The sequence below is a fragment of the Acinonyx jubatus genome, chromosome A2, assembly GCF_027475565.1.
Source record: "Acinonyx jubatus isolate Ajub_Pintada_27869175 chromosome A2, VMU_Ajub_asm_v1.0, whole genome shotgun sequence".
NCBI lineage: Eukaryota > Metazoa > Chordata > Mammalia > Carnivora > Felidae > Acinonyx > Acinonyx jubatus.
The window spans coordinates 163,474,351-163,500,473 of NC_069383.1; the positions used below are offsets into that span (position 1 = coordinate 163,474,351).

The following is a 26,123-nucleotide window of genomic DNA, read 5'->3' on the forward strand; positions in this document are numbered from 1 at the left end:
CTACTGGGACCTCATCAAAATAAAAAGCTTCTGCACAGCGAAGGAAACAATAAGCAAAACTACAAGGCAACTGACAGAATGGGAGAAGTTATTTGCAAATGACATATCAGATAAAGGGTTAGTATCCAAAATCTATAAAGAAATTATCAAACTCAACACCCAAAAAAGAAATAATCCAGGGAAGAAATGGGCAAAAAACATGAGTAGACACTTCCAAGGAAGACATTTAGATGGCCAACCAACACATGAAAAAATGCTCAACATCACTCATCAACAGGGAAATACAAATCAAAACCACAGTGAGATACCACCTCACACCTGTCAGAATGGTGAAAATAAACATCTCAGGCAACAACAGATACTGGCAAGGATGCGGAGAAAGGGGAACGCTTTTGCGCTGCTGGTGGGAATGCAAACTGGTGCGGCGACTCTGGAAAACATATGGAGGTTCCTCAAAAGATTAAAAATAGAACTACCCTACGACCCAGCGATTGCACCTACTACATATTTATCTAAAGGATACAGGAGGGCTGATTCAAAGGAGCACAGGCACCCCGATTTATTATAGCAGCGCTATCAACAATAGCCAAAGTATGGAAAGATCCCAAATGTCCATCGACTGATGAATGGATAAAGAAGATACACACACACACACTGGAATATTACTTGGAGATCAAAAATACTGAAATCTTGCCATTTGCAACAATGTGGATGGAACTAGAGTGTATTAGGCTAAGCGAAATAAGTCAGAGAAAGACAAATACATGATTTCACTCATATATGGAATTTAAGATACAAAACAGATTAACATAAAGGAAGGGAAGCAAAAATAAGATAAAAACAGAAGGAGGCAAACCTTAAGAGACTCTGAATTACGGAGGAGAAACAGGGTTGTTGGGTTGGGGGAAGGCTAAGGGGTGAGGGGCAGTAATGAGGGCACTTGTTGGGATGAACTCTAGGTGTTATACGTAAGTGATTAATCACTAAATTCTATTCCTGTAATTATCATTACACTATATGTTAACTAATTTGGATTTAAACTTAAAGAAGAGAAAATAGCCTATGTCAAAGAGACCAGACTCACATGGACACATGCTCATATATAAAATGCAGAGTAGACAAATCCATAGAGACATAAACTATGTTGTGACCAGGAGACATGGTTTCATGGCTGTTTTGAACTTTAAATCTGTTTGAAAAAATGGAGCTGTAATTCACATACCATAGCTCACACTTTTTTTTTTAAGATTTATTTTTATTTCTTTTTATTTTATTTATTAAAATGTATTTAAGTGTTTTTTACTTGAGAGAGAGAGTGCTAGGAAGAGGCAGAGAGAGGGAGGGAGAATCCCAAGCAGGCACCATGCCATTGGCAGGGAGCCCAACTGGGAGTACCAGCGGGATTAGGGGTGCACACCCATGAACCCACAAACGGTGAGATCAGGACCTGAGCCCAAACCAAGAGTTAGATGCTTAATGGACTGAGCCACCCATGCTCCCGGTGCTCACACGTTTAAGAGTAAAACTCAGTGCTCTGTTTTTTGTATGGTTACAGAGCTGTGCCACATCAGTGTACTATGTGCAGAAGGGAAATAGAGCCTTTTACATTCCACATTCACAGGAACTGGCTACAAACTCCGGTGATTTTCCTTGCAGAATATAACGCACACCTGAGTACTATAACATGTCACACCTGTGGCTGTGTCCTGCTGGGGCCCAGGGGTCCCATGTCCCACGGAGGCTGAGAGCACGGCCATGTTTGGTTGACCTGGGGACAGAGAAGTGGGAGCGGGGCCTTGCGGTGTCAAGAGTCAGGTCAAAACGCTGGGAGACCTTATCTTCTGTTCCGTGACATCACTGGTCATTGAATTGTTCTTAAACAGGGGACAGGGGCACCGTCACCTCGCCCGCGTGTCGACCACAGACACAACCGTCACCAGGCCCTTCTGCCCTGTCTCGTTCCGATCCGGCGCGGGACAAGGGAGGCTCCGCGGAGAAACCGAGTCAGATTCCCGGGACAAAGGAAGAGGCAGGCGGGTCAGCCGGCCAGGAGGGCGTTCGGCCGGAGCCGACCTCAGGGCGGGCGGATCAGACACGTGTGTACCGCCGGCCCGTCACTCAGGGCGTAGGAGGCGGGGCCTGGGGGATCTGCCCAATCTGGCGCCACAGGGGCGGTGCCGGGACCACCCTCCAATCAGAACGTCAAGGGCCTCAGGCTGCCCTATCACAGTGCGGCAGTGCGGTGTCTCGGAGAATTGTCCAATCGAGGTGGTGGGGAGTTATCTTCGGAACAGCATCCAATCAGATCGCATTGCCTGAAGCAACGCCCAATCCGTGCTTGGGGGCGCATAGCGCGGTGCATTTATATTACCGGGTCCGGAAACACTCCAATCAGGCCCTGGTGGGTGGGGGATGGGGTGATGCCATCCCGCTCGGTGAGTGTGAGCTCTGAGTCGTGGCTGCTGGTGTGCGCTTGTCCCGCGCTCACCCAGTTTTCCGGTCCGCTAGCTCCTCGGTTGGAGGAGGGGCACGTGAGGGCCGCGGAGTCGCCGGGTCGCGAGATCAAGAGGAGGACGCCCAGAGAGCTCCGTGTGCGGCCGCGAGATGGTGAGTGGCCGGTCCCTGGCCCGGGACGCGGAGGGGCTGGTTCCAACCGGCCTGAACCGGTTTGTAGCGACCGCGGACCCCTATTTCCCTGTTCCCCGCGAGTTCTCTCCCGAGTTTCCCCTGTGGGCCTTCGGATGGGATCCCGGCGTTCTCTCCCATCCTCGCGTGTGGGTCTCATAGTCTCTACCCGAATCTCCGCCGTGGACCGCGGTCCTAACCCTAGATCGGCCATGGGCCTCGGGGTGAGGTTCCTTTGTCCTGTCCCCTCTCCTCGTGGGGTCCTGGGGGTCCCGTCCAGAGATCTGTGGGCCGCGGGGTGGGGTTCCGGCGTCCTATCCCCTCTCCTCGTGTGGGTTCCGCAGGTCCTGACCCAAGTCTCTGTCTCTGGCCATGGGGTGGGGTCCCCGTGTCCCGTCACAATCACGGGTTTCCATGTGACCACCCGAGTCCTGGCTGGTGGAAGGAGGCGGGGACCACCACGTGCGGGGGCAGTAAAACCTGGGAATCGGAGTCCGGGAACTCACGATGGACCTGAGAGATAAATCCAAATTCGAGCTTGTCGAGGACACTTTGTTACAAAGGAGTTCCAACCGGGACCAGGTCCCGTCTCAGAGATCCTCGGATCCTCCGAGATTCAGCCTCTCCAGTGAAACAGAACCGGCGCTTGGCTGTTCTGCAAGAGGGGGATGGGCAAGAAGGCCCAGTGTCAGGATCCCACCCCTGCGGTGGAGGAAGGCCTCATTGGCTCAGGTCCCCCGGGCCTCCTTCCTCAGCTCAGTGGATGTTCAGCGTGTGGGCCACCCACAGCCAGGGGCCTGTGGGGAGGACAGTGGCCTGGGTAAAGTTAGGGTAGGAAAGGGGCAGTGGTGGACAGTTGGTCAAACCAGGTTCAAAGGAAAAATCCAAACTGAGTAAGGAGAGACGTGTATTGACAAAAATGATTGCAAGGTGGGGCAGGGGCCCTGCAGGGGGGAAGGACTGTTGCACTAGGGGCAGAGGCTGTGCGGGGGGCTAGGGAGGCTGTAGCACTAAGGTCAGGTCGGTGGGGGGGGGGGGGGCTGTTGCATTAGGGGCAAGGGCTGTACAGGAGGGCAGGGGGCTACATCGACAGGGAGGACACTGTGAGCCTAAGACCAGCGAGTATCTCAAGAGTCGTGTAGAAGGGAGGAGAGGAGGAAAGAAACCAGGCATGAACAGGTGCTGACGTTGGGGTTCCCTGAGGCCAGCCCGTCCCCCTGTCCCCCAGGAGGGGCTGTGTGTGGCTCAGCCTGAGAGCAAGCCCACGTTCAGGGGTCTGGAGGAAGGAGAGAAGCCAAAGCAAAGCGGGACCAGCCAGCATTTTGTGCCCCTTGGCCACGGGGACAAGCAGCTGAGCTGATCACAGATGAGGCACGACGTGTGGGTGTGGGGGGTCTGCGCGCGGCCCTGTCGTGGGTGAACAGGGGGACATCCTGTGAGTCTCCTGGTCTGACGGGGGAGGGGCCCTCGTGCAGCCTGCTGTTTTCCAGACCCCGACAGGGTGGGGGAGGGAGTGCCTTTCCCTTCCACTGAGGTTTTCCTGGGAGCACAGGGCTCAGGTAGGCGTCTGCAGGTCACCTGTGAGCAGGACCTGTCACCCTGTCCAGCTCAGCACGGATGGCTCTGTCCTCCGCCAGCCTCGCGTTGAGCAGGTGTAAAATGCCCGAGTTCTTTCTGCCTCCTTTCTTCCCCTTCAGGGCAGAGGGTGGTAAGTGTGTCAGGTCGTTCCTGTCCCTGCTGCTGACCCGGGTTACTGGGGGCTTTATCCAGAGAGCGTCCCCTGGGGAAAAGTGTCTCAGGACAGAACTGTCCTTCTCCATGAGGGTTGGGGGGGGGGGGTGTCTGCAGGGGGCTCCACACCTTCATGCCAGGTGGGTGGAGTCATGGATCAGAGGATTCATCCAAATGCTGGTGACAGTTCCATGCAGGTCCAGAGTTGCAAAACTGTGATCCTGACCCACTTCTGGTTAATTCATGGTGGTCTGAGATACACAGAAATCCCTTGAACTGGGTTGTGTTCAGTTGTGACTTATGATTCGCTATCATGAGGCTAAAGTTAACAAGCACCTGTTCTCTGAAATGGATAAACAGTTTCCATTTATTTAAAACCAGAGGGTGCCCTAGAACTTCCTTTCTTTCATCTCAAGCACACGTAGAAGCAGTGATTCTGCACGTTTTCCTTCACATGCTGGGAGGGGGTCTTTGTGTCATCCGGATGGCCCAGGGTGCTCGCAGCTCAAAGCAAAGACCCAGGTTCAAGTACCTGCTTGTCTTGTGGCTTCATGTCTCTAAGTGTGAACGCATCGCCATTTTTACATGATGGGGAAAATGGCATATTGTAGATTGAGGGTAAGTTAAAATTTACTAAGTGATGGGGATGCAGCGTGTGAATCAGCCATCACTGCTGGGTCCTGTCACTTGCGGCAGTGGGAGTTGCCCGCTTTATGTTGTCCCGCTCGAGGGCGTGACACGGATCTCCTGGAGGTCAGGATCTCCTGGATGTCACACATTGGTTTATCTGATTCCCCCGGGGCTGAGCATTTCTCACTTGTGGAGTTCCCTCTTCTGTGGAAACGTTTCCAGCGTGTTGTCACCTGTAACTCACGGGTCTGCTTCCTGATGTTCTGTTTCCTTCACATCCTGTGGACATTTGTCTGTTTCATTTCTACGTGTTGTTTTGTCCAGGTCAGGGTGTGTCATTTCTCTGTGCTGCCTGCGTGGATGGACCTGTCACATTTCCCTTTTTTTTAAGGTTATTTATTTATTTTGAGAATGAAAGAGCACGAGGGAAGGAGGGGCAGGGAGAGAGGGAATCGTAAGCGGGCCTAGCAGAGAGCCCGACGCCGGGCTCGATCTCAACCCTGACATCGTGATCTGAGCTGAAATCTTGAGTTGGACGCTTAACAGGCTGAGCCACCGAGGCACCCCCTGCACATTTTCAGTAGACTTGAACTTCCTCATCTCTTCCTGTGCAGACAACCTTCTTTTGTTCTGTGAGAGAACTCCTCCTTCACTCAGGTCATAATCACACGCGCTGGAACTTTCTGTGTGTTCCACTTTGTTTCCATGACAGTTAAATCCACAGGTCTTGGTTACTGTCCGTGAAGTGGACGAGGGAAAGGATTCCTTTTTTTTTTTTTTTTTTTTAATGTTTGTTTAATTTTTTGAGAGAGAGACAGAGAGTGTGTGAGCAAGGGAGGGGCAGAGAGAGGGAGACACAGAATCCGAAGCAGGCTCCAGGTTCTGAGCTGTCAGCACAGAGCCCAACGTGGGGCTCGAACCCACGAACTGCTAGATCATGACCTGAGCCGAAATCGGAGGCTTAGCTGACTGAGCCACCCAGGCTCCCTAGGATTATTTTTACCCCTTAGATAACCAGCCTTCCCTGACTCCATGTGTCCAAGTGTCCCCATCTCTGCTGATGCCCTGTGGCACCCGCTGAGCGTATACCCACTTGCTAGAGTCAGGGGCACCTGTGTGTGCATTTCTTTGTCAATCAGGGTGTTTTTCCGTCTGTCTGTTACTGCCTCGTGTTCTAGTTACTGGTAAGTTGTAAATTGAAAATGTCAGGTATTTTACCCCCAAAACTGAGTTTGTTCCGGAACAGCAGGGAATTAATTCTGAACGTGTAAGATACCACAGGACCACAGGCAGTTACTAGAACAGAGGAGAGGGACGCTCTCCTAGAGAGGCCAGGAGGGGCCGGGATGGAAACACGGGATGTGGAAAAACCTAGAGCTGGAAGCACAGTGGCTCCCCACTGGCAGGGTGGGGGTGGGGAGGCGGCGTCCCAGCTGAGGCAGGCTGGGCTTGCAGGGTGCTGGGCTTGCGGCTGGGGCCCCCCGTGAGGACGGGGCAGGACGCGAGGGCGCCCCCTGCCGGCCCCCCACTCCGTCCCTAAGGAGCTTTCCGTGGGCGAATCTCTCCATTTCCTCTGTTTGACCTCAGTGTTTCCTCGGAAGCATCTGGGAGTGAGAGGCGGGTTTGCTGTATTTAGTGGATTTCTCCCTCAGCGCCAGGAAGGACGTCTCCCGCTTGGCGTGTCTCGTGTTGGAGGGAACGAGCAGAGCAGTGGAAACCAGTCGAGGCCACACCTGAGTGACAGGGACGGTTCGGAGGGAGATGCCGTCAGACACTTGTCATCTAGGCCGTGTGCATCGGCAGTGTCAGCCTTGCAGAGCGTGTACTTGTATGAATCACACGATTCACCGGCAATAAAATACGAAAGAAAAGTAGCATAACTCTATGGATTGTTCTAATTCGGGACCCCGGGTCTGAAGGCAGCCCACTGAAATGTTTATTGGCACTTATTCCAACCCCGGGGAGAAAGTTCTCCCTGTGGAGGCAGACCCGGAGTCCTGTTTGCCTCCAGAAGTATTGTTCTTGGGGTGTCTGGGTGGCTCAGTTGGTTGATGATGGTACTCTTGATTTCAGGACAGGTCATGTTCTCATGGTTCATGGGTTCAAGCCCCGGGTTGGGCTCTGTGCTGACAGTGCAGAGCCTGCTTGGGATTCTCTCTCTCTCCCTCTCTCTGCCCCTCCCCTGCTCCTGGTCGCTCTCTTTCTCTCTCTCTCTCAAAAAAAAAAAAAAAAAAACAAACAAACAAAAAAAACAAACCAAAAGCAAAACAGAAGTCAGTTATTTTTCCAGGAACAAGTGGGTGTATCTGGGTATAGCAGAGAATTACAATTTGGGACAGGTAAGCCCCAGGAAAACCACAGGCAAGTCTGAAGAAGAAAGGGAGGAACAAAGGGAGGAACACTCTTTTTCTAGAAGAGAAGGGGGCGTTGGGAGGGGGCTGTGCCAAGCTAGAAGTCCATTGGAGCAAACTGGGAGAATCCAGGTGTAGCGGCTTCTCATTGGCTGGACTGTGGTCGTCTCTCATTGGCTGACATGTGACTCTCTCATTGGCTGAGCCATGGTTGTCTCACGTTGGCTGGGTTGTGACTGTCTTGTCTCTCATTGGCTGGGCTGATGCCACCCGAGGAAATAGTCTTCCTTCCTCCTGCATGAACAGTGATGTATTACGGGTGTGCAGGCGCGTCTCTCCGTGTTGTGTCTGCCCTTGGCCCTGAGCGGCAGGTTGGGGAGCTACCCCTGTGGACTCCCGACTCCACTTCAGTCGTGTCGCCTTTACTCAGCCTGGAAGAGGTGCCCGGCTTCTGGGTGGTTTTCATCGCTGGCGATCGGGAGTCGTGCCGCGGAGAGCGCGTGCGCACACTTGTGTGTGATGGCGCTCGTCCTCCCGGGTCTGGGGCAGGTGGATACGAGGAGCGGACCTGCCGTGTTGGGTGGGAACTCCACGTTGCTCATGTTGGGGGTCCACCAGACTCTTCCAAAGCGGCCGCCCCCGCTTACATCGGCAGCAGGATAAATGAAGGAGAATGCGCCCTGCTCACGTCCTCGCCGGCGCTTCCTGGGGCGTCTTTATAGCCAGTGTGGTGGGTGCGAAGGGGCCTCTGCTGGTAGTTCGAGGTGCGTGTCCCGCGTGACGAATGTCCAGCATCTTTTCATCGACCCACTGGCCATTTGCATATGTTCTTTGGAGAAGTGTCTGGGTGCGCAAATGTTAGGTGTGGACTTTTCCCCGCCGCCCCTTTTCGGGATGAAGAAGTTCCTTTCTGTTCCTAGTTGGCTGAGTATTTTTGTCAAGAGAGGGTGGTGGGTTCAAGGAGATACCTTTTCTGTGTGTAAGTGATCATGGGGTTTTTGTTTCTCTTCTGTTCATGAAGTTTATGACTGCTATTTTGCTTGCTGAGCCAACCATTTTATTCCCAGATAAATCCCGCTTGGTCACGTTGTAGAATCCATTTTATATTTGACTGGTTTTGGTATCCCCATAAACTGGCCTCATAGAGTAGGTTAGACGTGTCTGTGCACAATTAAATTTTGTGGATGGACCCCAGATGATTGGTGACATTGAGCATCATTTCATGTGCTTTTTGGCCATTGTGTATCTTCCTGGGGAAATGTGTACTTGTGTTCTTTGTCCATTATTTGGTTGTATTATTTGTCTTTATAATGTCTTTTCTTTTTTATTGTTGTTACATGAGTTTTTAAAAACCTGTTTAGATCACAAACCTCGTATCAGCTGTGTGACTAGCAAACCCACATTGTAGCCTCAGACGAAGGGGTGTTGCCTTTGTTGTAACTGATGTAGCTGGGTTCTGTGTCCTTAGGTTTTGGGGACATGTCTTTTGTTTTGCAACTTCTGATTATTTTTATCATAGTTGTTTGCTCTTTATTTCAATGATGCAGTGTCCTCTGATTTTGCTGAGAAGATATTATGTGGTTTTTTTCCCCCTCTCTGTTAAAGTCATCTCTTGCCCTTTTAGTAGCAATCTCTCAGGGAACTTTTCTTTCTGGTGCCCTTTTGCTTGAATTCTGGGTACTGGGTTATATATTTCAGAGGCCCTGCTGACTTCTGAGTTTCTTCAGGAACCAGAACTTGTCTTACACACCAGGTGTGCCAGGCGCCCGGGCCCTGGCCTGTGTCCGTGCCCAGAGCCCAACTAATCTGGAGAAAGGGTCGTGTCTGCCTCTGTCGGAAGAGAGGGGACTCCAGCAGGCTTCTTGCCCTTGTTCCTTCCAGGGCGAGAGCTGCTCCCATCAAGCAGCCCTGGAATCTGAGTGTCCACAGCATCCTGACATTCTGGTTCCAGTTCTTGGAGCTGATGACGAGGCATAATCGTCTTTGAGCAGGCCAAACGTGTGTCCTCCGATTTGTGTGCTGTCCGAGTGAATATCTCACTTTTCAATCTGTACAGAACTGGTCTGCTCAGATGTGTCTCAGTAGAAATAACCCAGTAAATTGGGTGTGTGCAAGTCTATGGCAGCTCTTGTCATCACCCTCTGCTTCAAGTCCCAGCCCTTCCCATCACTGTGCGCAGTGCAGTGGATCTGCCTGGGTGTTGTCACTCCCTACTCACGTGTGACTCATGGTCCTAGGAATGGAGTGCAGCTCCCTGCCTGTCACCCTTTATCCTCCCCCACACGTAGGTGATGATGGAGCTTTGCTGCAATAGAGTGTGTGGTATGTTTCAGGACTCTGTGGTCTTTGTGGATGTGGCTGTGAACTTCACCCCGGAAGAGTGGGCTTTGCTGGATAGCAGCCAGAGGAACCTCTACAGAGATGTGATGCTGGAGACCTGCAAGAACCTGGCCTCAGTGGGTAAGGACGGCTCCATCCCTTCCCTAGTCTTGACGCAAGAAATGTTTCTTACAATTGTCCGATTTTGCTGGGGCCGAGGAATGGGAGTACGTTGGAGGAGGGGTAGACATGGTCCAAGCCTTCATGGAACCTACGTAGAGTCACATAGCTTTTCCACGAGAAAAGTTTTATGTGTTAACTTGCTCTATTCATCTTGATTAAGGTCTGAGACTCCCTAATTTAATAAATGGGAATGCGGTCTCTGGTGAGTGCTGTTTTGTGGTTTTTACTCCTGTGGAAGTTACACGGTGGCGAATACACATTGGACACCTTAGTATTGCTGCACTTAAATCCTCACTTAACGAGGAGGGATGGCGGCAGAGTAGGGGATCCTGAACTCACCGCGTTCCCCGGACACTCTGAGGCAGTAGGAACGTGTACTCCCACTAAGTCTGCGATGCCTGGAAAACTGGTGGGACAGGTCTTTCGAAGCTAACATGAAGGCTACATGGGAAAGGGTAGGCAGGGGGGAGATGTGGTTGGAAACCAAACCCCCAGTGTGGCTGTCCACAAGTGGGCGGGACATCCCAGTTACCGAGAAGCTGGGGAATCAGTCCCCACACCGTGCACCCCTGGCCCGGGGGACTACAGTGGAGAGACCAGGACCCATAACACCTGCCTTTGAAAATCAATGAGCCGTACGTTTTGGGGGTGAAACCTCACAAGGGCTTCACTCTAGGCTGTATCGTTTGGCAGAAGGTCCAGCATAGGGGCAGCCTTTTGAAAATTGCCTTAGTTGTATGTGATAGAGATTTATTGATTAATTTTAGGACACGCACTGGAGGCTCAGGGAACTTCCTCCAGGAACAGACGTGTAGGCAGGTGTCATTTCCCTTGCCCCCCTTCACCCTAGATGGCCAGGTGCTTGTGGGAGCCAGTCCTGATGCTCTGCGTCTATGCTGCCAACACCAGTTGCCACACGACAGCATCCCCCCAGAGGACTCCCACCGCCCCCAGGATACAAAATCAATGTACAGAAATCTGTCGCATTCTTATAGACTAATAATGAAGCGGCAGAAAGTTAAATTAATGAAGAATCCCCTCTTACAATTGCACCAAAACCAATACAATATCTAGGAATAAGCTCAATCAAAGAGGTGAAAGAACTGTATCCCAAAGAGGGCAAAACACCAATGAAGGAATTTCAAGACAACACAAAGAAATGGAAAGACTGTAGTACCCCAAGCAATGTAGAGATTTAATGCAATCCCTATCAAAATTCCAACAGCACTTGTCACACAGGTAGCACCGACATACTAAAATTTGTATGGAACTACAAAAGACTTCAAAAGCCAAAGCAATCTTGAGAAAGGAACACGAAACTGGGGGTATTCCAATTCCAAATTTTGAGTTCTATTACAAAATGGTAGTAATTAAAACAGGATGATACAGGTACAAAAATAGAAACAGAGATCAGTTGAGTGGAACGGAAAACCTAGAAATAAGCTCACAATTATATGGTCGATTAACCTTTTTTTTTTTTTTTTTTAAGTTTATTTATCTTGAGAGAGCGCTAGAGTGAGTGCAGGGGAGGGGCAGAGAGAGAGGGAGAGATAGATCCCAAGCAGGGTCTGCACTGTCAGCAAGGAGCCTGATGCAGGGGTTGAACTCACCAACTATGAGGTCATGACCTGAGCCAAAATCAAGAAATCAGATGCTTAACTGACTAAGCCACTCTGGCACCTCGTCAATTAATCTTTGACAAAGGAGGAAAGAACATACAGTGGGAAAAATATAGTCTCTTCAACAAATGGCACTGGGAAAACCGGACAGCCACATGCAGAATGAAACGAGACCACATTCTTCACCACACACAAAAATAAACTCAAAGTGGATTAACGACCTAAATTTGAAACCTGGAAACCATAAAACTTCCTGAAGGGAGTGTAGGCATTTCTCTCAGACATTGGCTATGGCAACATTTTTCTAGATCTGCCTCCTGAGGCCAAGAAAATAAAAGCAAAAATAAACTATTGCAACTGCATCCAAATAGAAAGCTTCTGCACAGTGAAGGCAACAAGCAACAAAAGTAAAAGGCAGTCTCCGGAATGGGAGATCATACATCCTATAACGGGTTAGTATCCAAAATATATAAAGAACTGAAACAATGCAATACCCCCCAAGAAGCAATCTAATAAAAAATGGTCAGGATGGCTCAGGTTGTTGGGCGTCTGACTCTTGATTTTGGCTCAGGTCATGGTCTCACGGTTCGTGGGATCGATTCCCACCTTGGGCCCCGTGCTGATAGCAAGGAGCCTGTTTGGGATTCTCCTCTCTCTGCTCCTCCCCCATTCATGCTGTCTCATTCTCTGTCTCTCAAAATAAATACATATTTTTAAATACATATATGCATATGTTTAAAAATAAGTTTTTTGATTAAAAAATTTTTTTAAATAAAATTTTTAATTTTTAATATTTTAATTTTTTTAGACTTACTTAAATTTATTTTTTGACTTTTTATTTTTAAATAAAAATGTTTATTTTTGCGCGCGAGAGAGAGAGCGTGAGCAGGGAGGGGCAGAGAGAAAGGGAGACAGAATCTGAAGCAGGCTCCAGGCTCCTTGCTGTCAGTACAGAGCCCAACGTGGGGCTCTAACTCACCAACTGTGAGCTCATGACGTGAGCTGAAGTCGGAAGCTTAACTGACTGAGCAACTCAGGTGCCCCTATTTTTTTTTTTTTTATGTTTATTTATTTTTGAGAGAGAGAGAGACAGTGCATGAGTGGCAGATGGGCAAAGAGAGAGAGGGAATCTGCAAGAGTCTCCAGCCTCCAAGCTGTCAACACAGAGCCCAATACAGGGCTCGAACCCACAGACCATGAGATCATGACCTGAGCCAAAGTGGGAGCTCAACCAACTGAGCCACCCAGGTGCCCCAATAAACAAACAATTTTTAAAAATGGGTAGAAGACACGAAGAGACACTTCTTCAAAGAAGACATCCAGATGACCAACAGGCACGTGAAAGGGACTCGGCATCACTCCTCATCAGGGAATTGCAAATCAAAACTATAAAGACATATCCCCGAACACCTGTCAGCATGTCTGAAAGAGAAAACACGAAAACAAGTGTTGGTGAGGATGTGGGGGGGAAAGGAACCCTCGTGCAGTGTTGGTGGGGATGCAAACTGGTGCAGCCATTGTGGAAAACTGTGTGGAGATTCCTCAAAGAATTAAAAATAGAACTGCCCTATGATCCAGGAATCACGCTTCTGGATATTTACCCCCAAAACACACACACACACACACACACAAACACTAATTCAGAGGGATACACGCACCCCTGTGTTTATTGCAGCATTATCTACAATTGCCAGACTATGGAAGCAGCCCAAGTGTCCATCACTAAATGAATGGATAAAGAAGCAATGGTGCATATACAAATGGAGTATTGCCCAGCTATAAAAAAGAATCAAATCTTGCCATTTGCAACAATATGGATGGCGCTAGACAGATTACACTAAATGAAATGAGTCAGAGAAAGACAAATACCAAATGATCTCACTTATATGTGGAATCCATGAAACAAAAGCAAACGAGCAAAGGGAAAAAATGAGGGTGAGACAAACCAAGAAACAGACTCTTAACTATAGAGAACAGAACAGACTGGTGGTTACAAGAGGGGAGGTGGGGGCATGGGGGATGTAGGGGATGGGGATTAAAGAGTACCCTTATGATGGAAAAAAAAGAAATCGAAGATGATACAAAAAGTTGAAAGATAACAGTATTCTCATGGATTGGAAGGATTAATATTGTTAAAGTCCGTACTACAAAAAGCACCCTACAAATTTAGTGTACCTACCAACCTACCAATAAATAGTATTTTTCAAAGAACCAGAGCAAAATATCCTAAAATTTGTATGGAACCTGAAAAGCCCCCAGATAGCTGGAACAGTTTTAGGGAAGTGTAACAAAGCTGATGATATGATAATCCCAGATTTGAAAATATACTGCAAAACTGTAGTAATCAAAACAGTATGGTATGGCACAAAAACAGACATAGATGAAGGGAACGGGATAGAGATCCCCAAAAGAAAACCATGTTTATATTGTCCAAATATCTACAACCAAGCAGGTCAGAGCAGGTCAGAATATACGACGTGGAAAAGACTGTGTTCAGTAAATGGTGTTGGGGAAAACTGGACAGCGACCTCCAAAAGAATGAAACGGTGCAGAGAAAGGGGAACCCTCCTGCACTGTTGGTGGGAACGCAAACTGGTGCGGCCACTCTGGAAGAAAGTCTGGAGGTTGCTCCAAACACTAAAGATGGAACTACCCTACAACTCAGCGACTGCACTACTAGGTATTTACGCAAAGGATTCAAAAATACAGATTTGAAGGGGTACACGCACCCTGATGTGTATAGCAGCATTATTTATCATAACCAAGCTATGGAAGCAGCCCAGATGTCCATCGACTGATGAATGGATAAATAAGATGTGGTTTATATACACAATGGAATATCACTCAGCCACCAAAGATGATGAAATCTTGTCATTTGCAACTACATGGATGGAACTGGAGTGTATTAAGCTAAGCGAGAAGTCAGAGGAAGATAAATACCATATGATATGAGTCATGTGGAATTTAAGAAACAAAACAGATGAACATATGGGAAGGGGGAAACAAACAATAAGAGACTCTTAACGATAGAGAACAAGCCGAGGGTTGATGGAGGGAGGTGGGCGGGCGATGGGCTAAATGGGTGATGGGATAGCACCAGGGGTTGTATATAAGTGATAAATGATGGCTTCCACTCCTGAAACCAATATAATGCATATTTACTAACAAATTTAAGTGAAGACTTGAAGGGGCGCCTGGGTGGCTCAGTCAGTTCAGCATCCGACTCTTGGTTTCAGTTTGTGATTTCACAGTTCGTGAGTTCAAGCCCCGAGCTGGTATTCTCTGTCCCTCTCTTTCTGGCCCACCCCCACTCATACTCGCTCACTCTCAAAATAAATAAACTAAAACAACAAAACGGGGCCACTTTCTTACAGCTTACACAAAAGTAAACGATATGGATTAAATACCTAAACGTAAGACTTGAAAGTATATACCTCTTGAAAGAAAACAGAGACAGTAAACTGTAAGGACATTAGCCTTAGTGATATTTTTGTGGACTTGTCCCTCAGGGAAGGGTAAAAAACAACAACAACAAAAAACAAAAAAACCCCACACTAAACAATTGGGACTATATCAAACTGAAAAGCTTTTGCAGTGAGGCAACTATCAACATGATGAAAAGGCAACCCTTTGTTTATGGGAAGGGGAGAAGATATTTGCAAATGATATTTCCAATAAAAGGTCTGTATCTAAAACATAAATAATTCCTACAACTCCACACCAAAAAAAATTTGATTATTAAATGGGCAGAGGAACTCAACAACAGACATTTTCCTGAAGAAGATATTGAGATGGCCAATAGACATTCAAAAAGCTGTTCAGTATCACTAATCCTCAGGGAAATGCAAATCAAAACCACAATGCGATATCATCTCAGAGAAGATAGATTGGTTAGCATCAAAAAGACAGGAAATAGCAAGTATTGGTGAGGGTGTGGAGACCAGGAAACCCGTCGTTGTTGGTGTGAAGGTAAACTGGTGCAGCCATGTTGGAAAACCATATGGAGCTTCCACAAAAAACTAAACCACAAGTACCATATGGACCATAATTCCACTTCTGGGTAGTTGACCATAGGGGAAAAAAACTAACACGCAAAGATATGTGCACCCCCACGTTCACTGTGGCACTAGTTATGGTATTTAAGATGTGGAAGCAACCCAGGAGTCCATCGACAGATGAATGGATAGGGAAGATGTGGTATCTACATACAAGGGGCATCACTCAGCCGTATAAAATGGATGAAGTCTTGCCATTTATGACCACATGGATGGACTACAGGGTGTCATTCCAAGTAAATAAGACGGAAAGACAAACACCGTGTTGTAACTTAACACGTGGGATCTAAACAACAAAATGGAGGCACAGACAACAAAAAGTAGAAACAGGTGTAAAAACAGAAGATCAACATGGTGTTTGCGAGGTTGGAAGGGGCTGGAGGGACGGGTGAATGGATGAAGGGGATTGAGAAGTACAGAGTTGAGCTTATTAAATAAAGAAGTCTTGGGAGTGAAGAGTGCCACACAGGGAATATGGGCAGTAATATTGTAGTTTGTATAGTGCCCAGTGGTAATTTCACTTATCGTGGTGAGCATTTTGTAATGTATAGAACTGTCCTATCACTATGTTGTACCCCTGACACTAATATTATAGGCCAATATGGTTCCCTCTCCACCCCCCAAAAAAGCCCAGGGGCTCCTGGCTGGCTCAGTCAGAAGAGCATGTGATTCTTGATGTCAGGGTCATGAGTTTGAGCCCCACGTGGGGTGTACAGGTTAGTAAACAAAAACAAAACAAAACAAAAAAAAGCCCGCACTTACCCATCATCAATGACCCTGAAGACGAAAGTCAGGCCCATCTTCCAGATTGCTTGTCGTCCTTCAAATCCTCCCTCCTGCTGAGCTCTTCTCAGGGGCAGGACAGCAGCCACACACACACCATCTAATCTCCCTCCTAGCGGCAGCTGGGGCAGTGCAGACAGGCTCCACCGAGGGCCTATGTGCCTTCAGAACAGGCCAACCCTCAGTTGGACCAGGTTCTGGAGAAGGGATTGGCATTTGGACACATCCATTAGAAACATGACTCGGGGGCGCCTGGGTGGCTCAGTCAGTTAAGCATCTGACTCTTGGTTTTGACCCAGGCCGTGATCTCATGGATTGTGGGATTGAATGCTGTGTCGGGCTCCAGGCTGACAGTGCAGAGCCTGCTCGGGATTCTCTCTGTCCCTCTCTCTCTGCCGCTCACCTGCTCGTGCTCTCCCTCTCTCTAAAAATAACTAAACTTAATAAAAAGAAAGAAACATGACGCAGTCTGTTTGAGAAGGGGGGTGTTTGCCACTTACCTGGCTTCCCTGTTGGACTTTTCATCCATCCTTATGCACATGGTGAGCCTTTCTGTAGTTTTGTTACAGAGGTAGTGTGTCGGTGTGTGTATCTTGCCCAGTTCCTTCCTATTTTGTTTTTCTAAAAATACTGATCTCTGCATTAGTCTCCATCTATATTGAAGTATTTCTGAGTGAACACATTGCCATTTGATAGTTTTCCTATCATTCCCAAAGTCCCAGATTACCAAGGTCCTCAGAATTTTTCCTTGGTCACCTGACCTTTCTTCCTGATGAACTTCATTTACATTTGAGATCGGTATACGAATGGAAGTCTACGTTCGGTCTGTTTTCTTTCTTTTATCCACTAATTCTTTTCCAGCAAACTAAATTTTGCTACCAAATGTTGCAGATTATTGCATTCGAGTTAATACCAGTGGATCAAGTCCTCAGTGGGATGTTTTGGAGGATGAACCATCTCATGAAGAAAAAATAGTAAGATTTGCAAGAAACGATTCCTGGTCTGTTTTTGGAGAAAACCAGACATTTCGTAGCAGAGGAGATTACCTGCAAACCCAGGAAAGGCGTTTGAGGTGAGTGACACTTGCAGGGAGGAGGAGGGGGGACGTTGGCAGATTGTGAGACTAACTTGAAATTAAAGAACAGCTGAAAACCTAGCGCAACAATTGTGTAATTGGTGGGAAAAATGCATTCTACGTATTGATCATCTGAAACCCCATTCAGTTGGAAACCACGGTCAGGGAAAACTCTACGTAAGAAGCCCTGAATGTTATGACTCTGTTTGAGTCCTCAGCCAGACCAGTAAGCTTGTACCACTTTGTAAGCATGGAGACAGTGCCACAAACGTACCCATTCATTGACAGTGGCCATTGTGCAGTCCCAGCACTGATGAGCGAACATCAATAATAGATCATTAATGAATAAAGAGATCGCTTCTAATCACTAGTCCCTAACCGTGTGCCTTCCCGTTTTGAACAGAAGTCCTTTTGTGGAGAGTGTCTGTGAACGTATCGAAGGAGATCAACGCGGAGGCACCCTGAACCCGATTACAAGTCTTACCGCGCACCAGGGGTATCCCACCGGAGGCAAATCCTGTCAATGCGCTAAGTGTAGAGAAGCCCTCACAGGTGGTTTTTTCCTAGGGAATCTGCGAAGATTTCACCCAGGACTCAAACCTAGTCCCTGTGAGGAATGTGGGCTGGCCTGTAGCTGTGTCGCGAGCCTCGGCACTCAGGTGGACGCAGGCCTTGTAGAGAAACCCTATGAAGGTCAGGACGCCGGGAGAGTATCGGAGACGTACGCGAAGAGTCTCAGTAGTAAAATATCTCTAGAGTGCAAGAAATGTGGAAAAGCTTTCATTTGCACGTCTTCCTTTCAGGGTCACGTGCGAGGTTCCTGTGGACAGAGTGTCCATGCGTGTGGCGTGTGTGGGAATGCCTTTATGTTTCACTCCCGTCTTACGTGTCACGTGAGAACTCACGCCGGGGAGAGGCCCAGTGATTGCATAGACTATGGGAAGGTTTACAGCTGCCTCTCTTACGCTCAAGGTCACTCAAGTAATCAACCTGGGGAAAGAGTTTTTCAGTGTGGGCTCTGTGGGAAAGCCTTCACTCGTCGGACCTACCTTCAAAGTCACGTGAGAACGCATACTGGGGGAAAACCCTATAAATGTCAGGAGTGTGGAAAAGCCTTCACTCGTCGGGCCTACCTTCAAAGTCATCTGAGAAAGCACAGTGGAGTGAAATCTTTCAAGTGCCAGCAGTGTGGAAAAGCCTTCTATTCGTCCTCGTACCTTCAAATACATGCACGGATACATACTGGGGAGAGACCCTGCGTGTGTCAGCATTGTGGGAAAACGTTCAGATACCCCGCAAACCTGCGAGCTCACGTGAGGACACACACCGGGGAGAGGCCCTACGAATGTAAGGAGTGTGGAAAAACCTTCAGTCGTGTCTCCTCCTTTCGAAGGCACGGGAAAACCCACAGTTGAGTCAAACATCTGAAAGTACGGAGTGTCGTTCCTAATCCGTTCTATTGTTCTTCATTCCTTCGATACGGAACAACGCACGCTGGGGAGAGACGCTTGCCAGTAGTGTGGGAAAGCTTTCAGGCAGCTCCAGCATTTGCAAAGTCATTTGAGATACAGTTGCGTGAAACCCTAGGAGAGTAAAGAGTGTGGGAAAGCGTAGCAGGTTTACTCCTTCCTTGGAGGACGCACAGTGGGGAGAGACCCTTTGAAGGTCAGCACTGTGGGAAGACGTTCAGGCGTCACGGCTCCCGTCAAGAACACGTGAGGCTGCACAGTGGACGGTGAGCCGGTGAATCTGAGGACTCTGGTGGGGCCTTCCAGTGCCCCGTAGACCTGCGGGAGCGTGTGACGACTCACACTGGGCACTGTGGGAGAGCCCCCAGTCGTCCCTCCTCCCACCGAGGACACATGTGAAGGAAAACACGGCGAAGTGTAGCCTGAGAACGTAGGGACCGTGGAAAAGCCTTCGGGCATCCCAGGAACCTGTGAGCACACACACACTGGGGACTAGCCCTGAGCACAGCACCTGTGGCAAAGCCTGCATTCTCCCCTAATAGTCATATTTAAAACATGAGCAAACACCACGGAGAGAAATCTTCTCGATGGGAAAAGTGTCGGAAAAGCTTGGAAGGATCGTAGGTCACGTATTTTGTCCATGGCAGGTCAGGCAGCCCCGGCATCTTCTAATTGTTGTAAATATGGATTTGTCTTTGCAAATGCCTCTTCCTTACAGGGATCCCAAGTGCGTTAATTCCAGCTCATGCCTAAGAAGCATCCCACTGTGTCCTTCTCGCCTGTAGGGCATTATTTTGTTATCTCAGATCCGAAAACCGCACACAGTTATGGCAAACGTGTCTCCACGACGATGTCTTCTGGACCCAGGGCTGATCAGTGGTCTGTACGTGTATCTCGTCCTCTGGTGCAGAGACTAGAACTCCCCGACTCCGCCCTGCCCCTTCTTGCGGTCTCTATTATTGAAAGTTGTGTCTCCACGTGTGCTGTTGCTGCCGTGTGCCCACCTGTGTTCCCCATGGACGTTAGTAAACGCGCAAGGATACTGGAGGAGGACAGTCTCCTCTGATCGTGTTCATGGTTTGACCTCCGCTCATCGCCCTTGATCTCGGTTGTTCATCAGTCATGACCCATTGAGTTACGAAGAGAAACTCTGTTGGGGGTGCCTGGGTGGCTCAGTGGGTTAAGCGCCCCACTCTTGATTTTGGCTCTCAGGTCATGAGCTTACGGTTCGTGGGATTGAGCCTCGTGTCAGGCTCTGCGCTGACAGCTCTCTCTCTCTCTCTCTCTCTCTCAAAGTAAATACATACACTTAAAAAAAAAAAAAGAAGAGAAACCTTGTGGCTTGAAGTGGAAAGCTAGTGTCTGGCTGGTTCTGCTGGGTTTCATCGTGAGCCTTGTGAGGCGGGAGGCCGTATGTCCCAGAGTCCTCCTCTGTGCGGCTCTGAGAGGAAGGCCCTGAGAAGAGAAGCTGTGTGGGGCTTGGAGAGCAGCAGTGAGGAACCGTGATTCTCCATCCTTCCGTGCCGCCAGGGGACAGACGCGTGGGGACCCAGGTGGGCCCGAGTCACGGCGTGTTGTCCTGGCTTCTGGTCTGCCGTCTGGAACAGCCCCCATGTAAGAAAAGTTTGACATTAGTTCTTGTTAGCATGTTCCAGTGACTTCCACGAGCTGTCCCGTGACAGATCGTCTTGGCTTCCCGGTCCCCACGGATCCTTGTGTTGCCCTGTGACTCTTTGTGTCCGTGAGGCCATCTCTTCAGGCTGTCGTGCTTAGCGAGCTCTCTTATCCTGTGACCCCTTCATCTCCATACTTTTCTTAAAAATGTTAATCTTACTTTTTTTTTTTTTTTTTTTTTGAGAGAGAGAGTGAGCGGTGGAGGGGCAGAGAGAGGGAGACAGTACCCCAAGGGGGCTCCTCACTGTCAGCACAGAGCCCGACCTCAGGGCTCGATCTCACCAACCGTGAAATCATGACCTGAATCGAAATTGAGAGGTGGACGCTTCGCCAACTGAGCCACCCAGACGCCCCTCCATGCTTTTCCTCGTACGTGATTTCTGTGGTGAGCATCTCAGGGTAGGTCTGTGTCCTGCCTCCCTCAGACCAAAGGCTGTAGCCACAGATGCAGGAAACCTCTGTCCTTGGTTGCATGGTAGAGAGGCTGTGCTGACCCTGCCTTTCTTCTTTCTGGATGTTTCCGTGATTGGAATTAGCACCTGTGAGTGTATTTGGCCGTTTGTGGAAGTTTTCCTCTATAGCTGGCCGCTGTCTTAAGAGAGAAACCCAGTATGCTTACTGACTCTTGTTACACGTGATTTCCCAGTGTTTAATTCTGTTGTTTTTAATACGTGGTTCAAAACACTGTAGTTTTTGTGAAACAATCGCCCCCCCCCCCCATTATTTCTTAGAAAGCATCTTACCTGGGCTTTCCAATCTTTTAAATCTTTATAAGAGTTTCCTGATTCGTTACCCGAGATTTTATGTTCAAATATGACCTGCTGGGAAAGTGACTCATTTTTGGAGTGTGTCATTTCTTCCATACATATTCAGAAGAAATAGTACTAAATACCGTTTATCTTAAAAGTAAAACTGAACAGTTCCTTCGCCAGGAAAAATGGTTATCTGTCCTTAGCAGGTCAGCAGAGGAACGCTTCAGCAAGGGTATAGACGTGTCTGGAGAACAAAGGAGAGGAATGCTCTTTTATAGAGGAGAGGGGGGGTTCTAGGAGGGGCTGGTATAACAGCGCGTTGTCGTGAAGCGGGAGTTCAAGTGGAGTGTATTTTCATGGGCTGAGCTGTGACGGTCTGCCACTGGCGAGGCCATTCATGGCAGAGGCGGAAGCCTTTCTTCCTCCTGGTGGGACAGTAAAGCAGTAGCTGAAGGCGTATCGAGTCCGAGGGCGTCTTTCCTTCGGAGTGTGTAGTTGACAGTCAGCGCTGGGTCATGAGATGTCCCCAAGATCGTTCTTCAAGGGCATTTCTGACCAAGAGACCGGCTTTCCGTTGTTAGTGGTTTTGTCCCTCAGTGCTGGGGAGGATGTGTCTTGGTTCTGTGTCTCACTTGAGCGAGGGAAGGTGCACAGCGGTGGAAACCAGTTAGGGGCCCGCGAAGGAAACTGGAGGAACTCTCCAGCACTTCCTACCTCGTCTGTATTTATCAAGCTGGTAAGCATCGGAGGGGCGGCCGGCCGGCCCGGTCAGTAGAGCGCACAGCTCTTGATCTCAGGGTTGTGAGTTCAAGCCCCACGTTGGGTGTAGCGATTACTTAAAAATAAAATCTGAAGAGACAGAGAGAGAGATGGTAAGGATGGGGAATCATCTAATAGGTACATCATTTTCACAAAATTGACAGGCAACAATGTAGAAACCTTAGAATAAATATACAAAACTAAGTAGCTTAGCTTGGCAATTCTACATTCTGTGAATAATATTCTTTTTTTAATACTTATTTGTTTCTCTAATTTTGTTTGGATTTTTATTTTTATTTTTGAGAGAGAGAGAGACAGAGTGCCAGCGGGGGAGGGGCAGAGAGAGAGGGAGACACAGAATCTGAAGCAGGCTCCAGGCTCTGAGCTGTCGGCACAGAACCCGGCATGTGGCTCGAACCCATGGATTGTGAGACCATGACCTTAGCCAAAGACAGGCTCCCAACCGACTGAGCTACCCAGGCGCCTCAAAAGGATTATTTGTTTTTGAGAGAGAGAGAAAGTGTGAGCAGGGGAGGGGCAGAGAGAGAGGGAGAGCGAGAATCCCAAGCAGGCTCTGTCCTGTCAGCACAGAGCCCAATGCTGGGATTGATCCCACAAACCATGAGATCATGACCTGAGCCGAAACCAAGAGTCGGATGCTTGACTGACTGAATGAACCAGGCGCCCCAACAGGTGAATATTCTAAACCGGACCCTAGGTCTGAAAGTACTCAACTGAAGTTTTATTGTCACTTACTGAGACTTCAGGGAGAAAGGTCTTATTTATAAAAGCAAACCCGGAGTCCTGGATGCATCCTGGAAGTGTCTTGGAGAAGCAGCATAGAAGGTAGAACAGCGGAGGGGTGCCTGGCATGTGACTCTTGATCCCAGGGTTGTGAGTTTGGGCCCCATATTGAGCATAGGAATTGCTTAAATTATTATTAAAAAGAAAACAATAGTGGGTCCTGTAGGAGCACAAGAATCAACTCGGGACTGGGGCAGATGTAGTGCAAATAATGCAAAGCAGTAGCTGATGAAATTTTTTGCAATAATGGCAAAACTTCAAAGTTTATTATTTATTTAAGGTCTATCTCCAATGTGGCTCTCAAACTAATGACTCCAAGATCAAGAGTCCCATGGGGGTGCCTGGGTGGCTCAGTCAGTTAAGCATCCGACTTCGACTCGGGTCATGATCTCACGGTTCGTGGTTGGAGCCCCGCGTCGGGCTCTGTGCTGACAGCTCGGAGCCTGGGGCCTGCTTCGGATTCTGTGTCTCCCTCTCTCGCTGCCTCTCCCCTGCCTGCATTCTCTCTCTCTCTCAAAAGTAAATAAGCATTAAAATAAAATTCTTTTAAAAAAGAAAAAAAAAAAGGGTCCTGTGGCTGCTCCAACCCTGCCAGCCAGGTGCCCCAAAAGACATTTTAAAATGTATTGTTAGCGGCGCTTGGGAGGCTCAGTCAGTTGAGTGTCCAACTCTTGATTTCGGCTCAGGTCATGGTCTCACGGTTTCGTGAGTTCAGGCCCTACATCAGGCTCTGCACACCGACTGCACGAAGCCTGCTTGGCATCGTCTCTGTCTCTGTCTCTGTCTCCCCCCCGCCCCCCATCCCCTGCTCTCTCTGTCTCTCTCTCTCTCAAAATAAATAAACTTTAAAAAAAAAAGTGGTATTGTTATTCCAAAAGAACTGTCTGGAACCAAATGTGTTATCAAATGCAGCCTATAGAGCTGCATTTTTAGAAACTACTGCATAAGAATCCCGTGTCAGTGATGAGTTCAGATGAAAGAAAGACTTCTTTAAATTCTGAACGTCTTACCTCTTAGGAGAAAGCCAGTGAAAATGACTGTATCACAGGGCCGTGATGAGGGGGTTTCTGAAAGGCCACAACTCGAAGAAGAGATTCCCCTCTTTTGTAACAGTTTGGGAAAGGTGGACAAGGGCACGTTCTTTCCACGAAGGACAGAGAAGAAGCAACGATGAGAAAAAGGAACCCAGGCGAGGCTGAACGTCTCAGGAGGGCTGCGACCCCGATGTTGCCTGCTGCCTTTTGGGGAAGTCTGTACCAGCTATTGGTCTAAATGTGTGGTTTTACCCTTGGCTGAGGAGAGAGAGAAACAGTGAGTGGGGGAGGGGCAGAGAGAGAGGGAGACACAGAATCCGAAGCAGGCTCCAGGCTCTGGGCTGTCAGCACAGAGCCCGACGTGGGGCTCGAACTCAGACTGTGAGATCGTGACCTGAGCTGAAGTCAGACGCTTAACCGACAGCCACCTGGGCGCCCCCAGTTTGATCCTTTTTAAAACACCAATCAATAAGCTATGAAAAATCTTTATTGTGTAGAGGGGTGGCATGTTCAATGCCATAGGGCGTCCAAAGGATGTGTCAGCATTAACCAGCCATGAGGGGTTTTGTCTGGATCCAAATGTCCAGTTCCAAGATCGAGTGCCCCGAGTATTGATCCTGAGTTTGAGCAGACTGCAGATTTTTGAGACTTTATGTCCCTTTAAACCCCAGAGTTTAACAGGTAGATAATGTCTTCCATTGAAGGGAAGCAGAGAATGAAATTATCTCCATAGTGTAACAAAGGAGAGAGGCAGAAAACTTTCTAGCCTCCAGATCAGCTGTCGGGGCTTATGAAGTCAGACGCTGTGTGGGTGCCTGGGGCACGACTGTCCGGTGTATTTCTGTGCCTCCAAGTGAGAGCAAAAACTCGCTACGCTTACCGACTGGAATACGAAAATCCACTGCATAGATAAGTCCCAGTGAAAAGTTTGCTCTCAGTGGCAGTGGGTGTCTATAGCCAATGGGGGTTGGGAACAACGGTGTGGAGGGAAGATGTTATTTATTGCCGAGACGTCTCGGACAGGTGTCCAAGGTCAGCCACTGGATTTTCTGCTAAGTAAGATGGGTGTTACAGGGAGTAGTGCAGGGGGTCATGAGACACCGAGGCTTTCAGTCTGGCATCGGCTTGATGCCCTAAAGGGCTTCCTTATTTATAGGGTATGGACTAATTCTGGGAAGAGGTGTTTTTTGTTGTTTTATTGTGTTTGTTTTGTTTGTTTGTTTGTTTTTTTGAGAGAGACTGCAAGTGGGCGAGGGGCAGAGAGAGGGAAACAGAGCGAGGCTTGAGCTCTCCTGATGTGGGACTCGAACTCACGAACAGTGAGATCATGACCTGAGTCAAAGTCAGATTCTGCGCAACGACCGAGCCACCCAGGCACCCTTTAAAAAGATTGGTTTAATAAGACTTTCTTTTAAAATGTATTTACTTTTTAACATTTATTTTGAGGGGTGGGTGCCTTGGTGGCTCAGTCGGTTGAGTGTCCAACTTCGGCTCAGGTCATGATCTCGCTGTCTGTGAGTTGAAGCCCTGCGTCAGGCTCTGTGGGCACAGAGCCTGGAGCCTGTTTCAGATTCTGTGTCTCCCTCTCTCTCTGCCCCTCCCCCACTCATGCTGACGCATGCTCTCTTTCTCTCTGCAAAAAGAAGTGAACTTAAAGAATAAAAAATAGAATAAAATTTATTTTGAGAGAGAGAGAGAGAGAGCATGAGCAGGGAGGGGCAGGGAGAGAATCCCAAGCAGGCTCCCCGCTGTCAGCACGGAGCTGGGTGTGGGGCTCCATCCCAAGGACTGAGATCATGACCTGCGCTGAAATCAAAAATCCAGAGTCAGAGGCTTAAACGGCTGAACCCCGCCCCCCCCCCCCCCCAGGCGCCCCTGGGAAGAGGTTTTGAAGGATCTGGTTGAGTCTTGATGGGAGGTCACTGGATTCTGCCCAGAAAGAGCATGGTAGCTGACCTGATGGGAACAAATGACCCGTGTTCTTAGACTCTGCTCTAGTGTCTCAGAGACAGAGCATAGAAGAGAGGACCTGGGCTCACTTATTTCCTCTCATTGGCTATTTTGATTACTACTGCCCCATTCCAGAATTACTTGCCCATTTTGAGGAAATGAAATTCTGGGATTTTACCTTTCTTGGAAGACTCGGCCTAAGACGTGAATAGGGGAGGAGAAAGGAAGAAGAGGGTATTTCTCAAAGCGCCTAGACAAGGAATAGGCTGACAGGCAGGAACCTGCTGAGATATTTTAGAGATCCCCCCCC

The 26,123-nt window shown here is 48.6% G+C and overlaps 2 protein-coding genes across 3 annotated transcripts in view; both read left to right on the top strand.

Moving 5' to 3' along the window:
* Nucleotides 1-26,123, top strand: part of LOC106982151 (zinc finger protein 77-like) — a 122,162-nt gene that overhangs the window by 38,680 nt on the left and 57,359 nt on the right. The window lies entirely within an intron of this gene.
* LOC106982159 (zinc finger protein 77-like) lies at nt 1,563-20,132 on the top strand. The gene is made up of 4 exons (XM_027049214.2): nt 1,563-2,607; nt 9,671-9,797; nt 17,188-17,368; nt 17,775-20,132. Exons 1-4 carry the CDS (start codon nt 2,605-2,607, stop codon nt 18,784-18,786), a joined length of 1,323 nt encoding a protein of 440 aa, XP_026905015.1. The 5' UTR covers nt 1,563-2,604; the 3' UTR covers nt 18,787-20,132.

Excerpts from the sequence above, each read along its gene's own strand:
- LOC106982159 (XM_027049214.2), top strand. Across the intron at positions 9,798-17,187 it reads CAAGAACCTGGCCTCAGTGG|ATTATTGCATTCGAGTTAAT; the intron begins GTAAGGACGGCT and ends CAAATGTTGCAG. Across the intron at positions 17,369-17,774 it reads ACCCAGGAAAGGCGTTTGAG|AAGTCCTTTTGTGGAGAGTG; the intron begins GTGAGTGACACT and ends CGTTTTGAACAG.